At 32.7% G+C, this 7,381-nt stretch overlaps 1 protein-coding gene across 1 annotated transcript; it reads left to right on the plus strand.

The window, feature by feature from the left end:
- The first annotated feature begins 695 nt into the window (after positions 1 to 695).
- Positions 696 to 7,133, plus strand: LOC139890633 (uncharacterized). The gene is made up of 15 exons (XM_071873533.1): positions 696 to 954; positions 2,509 to 2,771; positions 2,850 to 2,929; positions 3,504 to 3,604; positions 3,757 to 3,879; positions 4,144 to 4,213; positions 4,466 to 4,552; positions 4,642 to 4,707; positions 4,804 to 4,896; positions 5,035 to 5,091; positions 5,164 to 5,292; positions 5,453 to 5,543; positions 5,945 to 6,033; positions 6,124 to 6,317; positions 6,790 to 7,133. The coding sequence occupies exons 2-15, from the start codon at positions 2,576 to 2,578 to the stop codon at positions 6,902 to 6,904; spliced, it is 1,491 nt and encodes a 496-aa protein (XP_071729634.1). The 5' UTR covers positions 696 to 954; positions 2,509 to 2,575; the 3' UTR covers positions 6,905 to 7,133.
- Positions 7,134 to 7,381: the final 248 nt, after the last annotated feature.

The following is a 7,381-nucleotide window of genomic DNA, read 5'->3' on the forward strand; positions in this document are numbered from 1 at the left end:
CTACTAATTTATACAAATGACGTGCAATGCACGGGCTCATAAAACTAGTATAAATAGAGAATTTTAAATGTACCTCTAAAATCTACTTTTTAATTACTCCCTCCGTTCCAAATCTATTGTTCTCAGACAAAAAACACACATTTTAAGGAAAAATATCTGACACATGTACTTTTGTGTCCACTTTTAATTTTACCCCTTACTTTTTACCTATTTATTTGTCATACATGTATAAAGTAAGGACACAAAAGAAATTTATCATATTGTTCTTTTTCATTCATGAAATTGGACAACTAATTTGATACATCTAAAAAAGGAATAATGGACAATAGATTTGAGAAGAAGAGAGTATATAAGCGTTAATTTTAAATTTAATATTTAACTAGCTTTTAGGGGTTATGTTTATTATTTTTCAAAATAAAATATTAAAACCAAAAACTCGCCATTCATGCCCTGTAATCCTGTTAGATTATCTTAATGACGTGGTGATATGGGTCTCCATCTCATATGTTCTTTATTATAAATTCGATGGTTGAGGGACCCTTTTTATATCTTGACAACAATATCCCTATCCTTCTTTCACCCCACCCCATAACCTCTGGCCACCATATTCTAGTTCCAACAATTTAGTTTGGTTTTATTTTGTTTTCTTAATCTTAGTCCCCATAATATTAATTTTAATGATTATGACGTTGCTTTTGTTACCAAATTTCAAACATTTACATTAATGACAAACTAATAAAACAGCATATACATCACAATATTCTGTTATCCTTCTCTCTGTCTCATCTATCTTCAAGAATTCATTTTTATTGGGTTCTTTGAGTTCTTGATCCTTTATGAATCTTGTATTTATTAGCTTCTTCTTGGATTAAGTTAACAATATGAAACCTTCAAGAATAGTAAATTGATAAATCTTGCAGACTTTGTATTCTTGGTGTTGGAGATTTTGTTCAGGTTTGTTCTTGAATTCATCTAGTCTTTAGTCCTTTTTCCCCCTTTTGCATGCAACTATATCTTTTTTATTTTATTATTATCATAAGAAATGTGTGTTTAGTGACTCAAGGTGTTGTTAGTTTGATTTATTTTATTTTTAATTATAGTGTAGTTTAAAGTTACCTTAATCAGTCACCCAATTCAATTCTGCATGCATAGGCTTTGTCAATAGCTAAAATTTTTTAATTTTGTCAACCCATAGTGTTATCGAAGATTGAAATTTCTTTCCTTTTTGGGATCAAAGTAACCAAAAATTATTGATTTTGAAGCGAAACAATAGTTTATAATAATGAAAATGATAGACATTGTATATTTGTATTTTCATGAGTTTGTCAAAAGGTGTTGACTTTTGATGGTCAATTTTTTTGACAAGTAGGTAAAAGAAGTCAGTCGACTGTTTGATCTTCCATTTTTCTGGGTGTTACAGATTTTGTAATTTCAGTTAATCTGATTGATCACCCACTTGAGGGTTGTTCTTGAATTTTTAAGGCTTTATTATTATTATTTTTTTTTGTGTGAGTTGCAGGTATTTTTTTTTTTCCATTCTTATTAATTACTCAAATCACACTTATATCTTGATTTTTTACAATTATTGATTTCTTGTATGCATCAAAAAAATTAAAATTTGTCAAAAATATGAACTTTTGGTGGTCAATTCCTCAAATTTTATAAGGATGTTTGTAAAGATTATACTGTACTAATTTTGGCCTAATAATCAGTCTACCTTTTCAAAATTTGGAATTTATGAAAATGTTCATATGAATGATACACAAGACAAGTAAAAACATGATTCTCTGTCAAGTACTTAAAGTTTTGTCCTTTTTTTTCCTTCCCTTGAAGGTGATATTCCTGTTTTTTTTTTTTTTTTTTCTTATATTTATTATATCACAAATCAAGTCTTATTTTGGCTTCTTGAAATCGAAAATTACATTGTTGTCTTTCGTTTCGTAGCTCATAATAAGTTTCTACTATAATGTCTCTGTTTGTATGAAAATGAGATCGTATGTTATAAACTTATATTTCAATAGCCAATTCATCTTAATCCAATTGAATTATTTGAACTACAGATTTGTTCAGTTTGTCTCTAAAAGTCAGTACCGAACTTCAGTTTTTGGAATCACTTACTGTAATATATTCCTAATTGGTGTCATTTTTTTTATAACAAGTTGTTTTCGGAATTTGACTGTGTTCATTGAATCAAAATCGACATTAAACCATTAGATTGAATTTAGAGTCCACTTGACTTCGGATAATCGACATTTACGTTCCTAATTTCGGAGCTCATAACATTTTTTACGGTAAGACTCATTAAGAATGATACTCTTAATACAAATTTAAAGTTCCTTTACAAAACTCAAACTCAGTCTTCATCTATTTTGAATTTAATAGTCCATTAGTTTGACTATAAAATTCAAAACCAAACTCTAGTGTTGGAATCAATAACTATGATATATTCTGATACATATTTATTGTATTACTAATTTATTTATCTATTTATTTGCAATTGGTCTTTAGGAATTGGAGGTGTTAAGCAGTTGTAATTCGACACAGAATTTTGTAACTTACAACTATTGGACTGGAAATGAGGAGAGCTTTGGTCAAATCTTCGGGACTAGTTCACTCGGTATTTCGCCATTATGAAGCGAAAAGACCATTGTTAAATCCAAGAATGATGTTAAAAGAAGTAAGATACAACGTGTATATGTGTAACTATGGACATCCATCATATATGTTTTCAAGAGCTTTGTCAGCTGATGCTGCTAAAGTAAATTATGAAGGTTTGAAAATTTGAATTTTATCTAGTTTGGTCTCTTTTTTTGTGATGTATCTTAGTAAATGTGCTATGTGAAAACCAGAAGCGAAGAGAACCGGGCCCCTTGTGGAATATGAACGGAGAATAAATGCAGGTGAACTTGAAGATGGTGATAATTGTCAGGTACATCTTCTTACGTACGTTGTATTACCTAGTGATATGCTGTAGAGGTGGCTAGTTGGGTGGGTTAAAATAATTGTGCATTTGGTCAAAAAAGTCCAGTCGGGCTTCTAGAAACTTTTTGTCCAAAATATCATAGACAAGGTTGTAAAAGTTACGAGTCGGGGACGAGTCGGTCTGGAACTTAGAGGCACGAGTCAGTCGTTGACCAACATTGACTCTTAGTAAATATAAGTTATACATATATATATATATTACACATTACACATAAATATATCAAACATAAAACGTAAATATTTCAATTATATATAGGGCACAAAATCCAGTTTCAAAAAATATTAAAATTTTGACCTAACTTTAACCAACTTTGACTTTGACCGACTCAGCCCGACTTTGACCCGACTTTTCAGCGTTGACCAACTTTTTAGGCGTTTTTGGGCAAGAAATGGGACGGGCTTGTGCTTGTCCCCAAACCGACGCGTCGGCCGACTTAACTGACTTTTTTTGAAACAATGATTATAGATTTGTATATAGATTAAATATTTTAAATAATTAGTTTATGGTTTCTCATTTCCAGATAGGAACCTTAAGAGAAATTCAACGACTCTATGACGAGCTTGGTAGCTCAGTACATGCATGTCATTTGGATCGTTATTCTGATCCTGGAAAAACGGGGAGGTAATACTGTTGCAAGTTCAAATTGACTTTCTATGTTATTATACCTCTACCGTTTTTACCCTTCAACTTAAACTTTGTTATGAAATTTGAAGTCACAATGTTGCTTATTTTGATATCGGACATGGACTGACCGGTGCTTATTTTGATTTCAGGAGTAGGTGGTTATGGTCCCGTTTTATACCTCAGTCTTCGGTTTCACCGGTCAAAGGACTCTATCTTTATGGTGGAGTTGGCACTGGAAAAACCATGTTGATGGACTTGTTTTTTGATCAATTGTAAGTATCATGATAACACCATGAAAAATTGTTATGTTGGTTTACTATCATGATTAAATATAGGTCAGGTGGGTCAAGTGATGCTCGAGTTTTTAGAATTACAGAACATATATTATTACAATTATCTAGTCTTTTGAGTAAACAAAAATAATTTGAAAAGAGATTGTAAGCATTGGTACACTTTAGCAACTTTGACCGACTTTGACCGTTTTCTGTCATGTATTACCCTTTAAAATATGGTCGGTCATGTATTTCCATCAACAGGCCTTGCAATTGGAGGAAAAGGAGGATCCATTTTCACGACTTTATGTTAAACGTTCACACCAGTTTGCAGGTCAAATGCTCACACTCTGTTCTAATTGTCTTAACACAAGATTTTATTGCTAAAAGAGGCACATTTTAACTTTCGAAGTCAAACACATTGTTTCGGCTTCAAAAAATGTTTTTAAGTTTTATACTTTATGCACAGTGCAAATTTAAATGCATCTGTAAACTAATATTGCTTACACAAGCTCATTTTATTATGAAACTTATGATTAATTATGATTATTTAAAATATTGATTTGTCTTCTCTTTTGTAATGCAGAGACACAGAGGAGTATCTGACCCACTTGAAGTTGTTGCAGGCGAGATTTCTCATGAGTCCATTTTACTATGTTTAGATGAATTCATGGTACATTACGACTTGCGCCATAATGTATAAAATACCCTTCATTTATAACTATGAATTATCTACTGATTTACTTTTTACTTATTTATTAGGTTAATGATGTGGCTGATGCTTTAATATTAAACCGCTTATTTAAACATCTTTTTGACAATGGTGCTGTAAGTGTTCAAAACATTACAAAATGTATATTCGCTTTTCTATTTTATTTTATTCATACCATAATGTTTCTTCATGTGTTTGTTATGCAAGTATAGATACTTGTTGCTACATCAAATCGTGCTCCCGATAATCTGTATGAACGTGGATTGCAAAGAGACCTTTTTCTGCCATTCATTTCCACTCTCAAGGTAGTCTTTAACTAGTTTACACTTGACACCTTTTTGTCATGTGAAAGTTTCAAAGTTCGACTAAGTTAACAATATACAGAAAATGTTTGACCATCTAAAATAAATATTCTGCTACGTCTTAAATATGTATGAGTGCAGGAACGATGCATAGTACATGAAATCGGTTCGTCTGTGGACTACAGAAGAAGGACCTCGGTAAAAGGCCAAATCTTTTCACTTTAATATATTAATATTATATCCAATTTTGAATTATGTTCTGAAGTGCAGGCAGAAGAAGGTTTCTACTTCATACAGAATGGTACATCCGATTTTCTTATGCAAAGATTTAATGAGTTGATTGGGGAACATACACCTCATCCTCAAGAGGTGGAAGTTGTTATGGGCAGGAGACTGCAGGTATATATTTTAATTTTTGATAAACTTGTTCCGTTAAGAAAAGATCGCTTTAATTTGGTTTGTGAAATATCAAGTAAAAATACGTTTTTATGTTCTTTTTGGTCAGTGATATATCAAAATGAATGATGTGTTAATTGTATCATTACGGTGTGATGGGTAGGTACCGTTGGGGGCTAACAAATGTGCATATTTTCCTTTTGAGGAACTCTGTGACAAACCTATTGGTGCTGCAGACTATTTTGGATTATGTAGTAAGTTTACTGAAAGCATTTCAGGTTGTTTTGCTTGTTCCGTAATTAAAGATTTAAAGATTTAACATTCGGGGATGCACCCCAAGGGGTGGCTTGGTGGTAAGATGCTTGGAAAGTTCTAAAGAGACCCAGGTTCAATCCCCACCTGCTACACTTTGGGGGTTTGCCTTTCAAAAAAAAAAAGAGATTTAACATTCGGTATAGTTTGACTTTGAAAGTCAACGTAAACTATGAGGATTCTTCGAAGTATTTCTAGTTATTTTTTTTTTTTTATAAGGAAGTGACAACATAGTCTTTAACAAATACTACATAACAAAGGCATCTTGGTTTTGAAGACGTTCGAAAATGCATGTAAATATTTTTGTTAAAGGTCTAATTTGTTGACCTGTTTTCAATGGCAGAGAAATTTCACACCCTGGCTTTGGATGGTGTCCCAATATTCGGTCTCCACAATCGGACTGCAGCTTATCGGTTTGTCACTTTGGTTGATGTTAGTCTCGTTTCTTTTTAGCTCTTATGTGTTTGTTTTGTGACCACATTTTTAACATACTTATTTATATTATATATTTTGAACTTATAGGTTATGTATGAGAACAAGGGAAGGTTGGTGTGTACCGCCGAGGGGACTCCTTTTGACCTATTTGAGAGGATTGTGACGATCGCAGATGCGCATAATGTAGCACCTAGAACCTCTTCAAGATCAAGAAAGAATGACGATTTTGACCTTTGTGTTGATAATGAATTGGGATTCGCAAAAGATCGCACCATCAGTAGGTATGCCCTAATTGACCCATGTTGTTCCATAACTTCTTGTTCCATAATTTCTGTAAAACATGTACATTCATTTCTTGTCATTCTCTAATAACTTAAACAGTTCATCATCGGTACAATTTCGACCCGTGTGTGTCTATTTTGAGTTCTCTGTAATCTGAAAGTCGCCAAACCAAACAATATTGGGTCAAAAAGGCTGAATGTCAAACGTGTGAAAGTCGTGTGGAGTCTATATTTTTACTACATGCAACCTTGTAAATAGCTTTTTTAAATCTATACAAAACTTTGGGCAATGTTTATATAATCACTATCACTATTACTATTATTACATTCATAAAAGAATAAATAGTTTAATTGGGCTACGCTTTGGTCCTTTACCAAGTAACTTTGCGTTCTGCCCATGAATATTTTGATCTGCTATATACCCAACCTCAATGGACCCATCTGTGGTTAATGGATGTATCTGAATATATAGGTTGACGGAAATGAATAGCAAAGAGTATCTGGAGCAGCATAGTGAAATGATAGCGAATAAATGGTTTCAGAATCATAGAGATGAAGCCAAAAGTGAGGATGTGGTGCATGCATGAGGTTGAGTAATGGAGAGATTCATTAAAGATCTTATTCGAGCCACCCGTTGTGAGCGGAATGTGCATGTGTATGAATAGAATGTGGACAGGTACTTGGTTTGCGTTATCTGAAATTCTGTTATATGTATCTAACTTCAAAGAATTTCTATATATAGAAAGGATCCAAAGAGAATCTTGCATAGCAGCTTGAGCTCTGTGGACAGGCTGTCTGTGGAGCCAGTGGAGCCAGTCTGTTCTGTCCACAGACTGAGGTCATGTGTAAAATACACTAAGTTCACGTTCTCTTTTATGCAAAGTTCTCCCTATTCGTATGTGTTTAACATCTTTTACCTTGTAAACTACTTATCTGACTATTTTTTTATGATGATAACGCCACACAAGAATTATGGTGTCAAACCAATGCAATGTGAGAAACATACCATGATATATTTAGAGGATTACTCTATAATTCATTAAAATATATACAAATGACATCAA

Source organism: Rutidosis leptorrhynchoides, chromosome 2 (assembly GCF_046630445.1).
Source record: "Rutidosis leptorrhynchoides isolate AG116_Rl617_1_P2 chromosome 2, CSIRO_AGI_Rlap_v1, whole genome shotgun sequence".
In the NCBI taxonomy this organism is placed as follows: domain Eukaryota; kingdom Viridiplantae; phylum Streptophyta; class Magnoliopsida; order Asterales; family Asteraceae; genus Rutidosis; species Rutidosis leptorrhynchoides.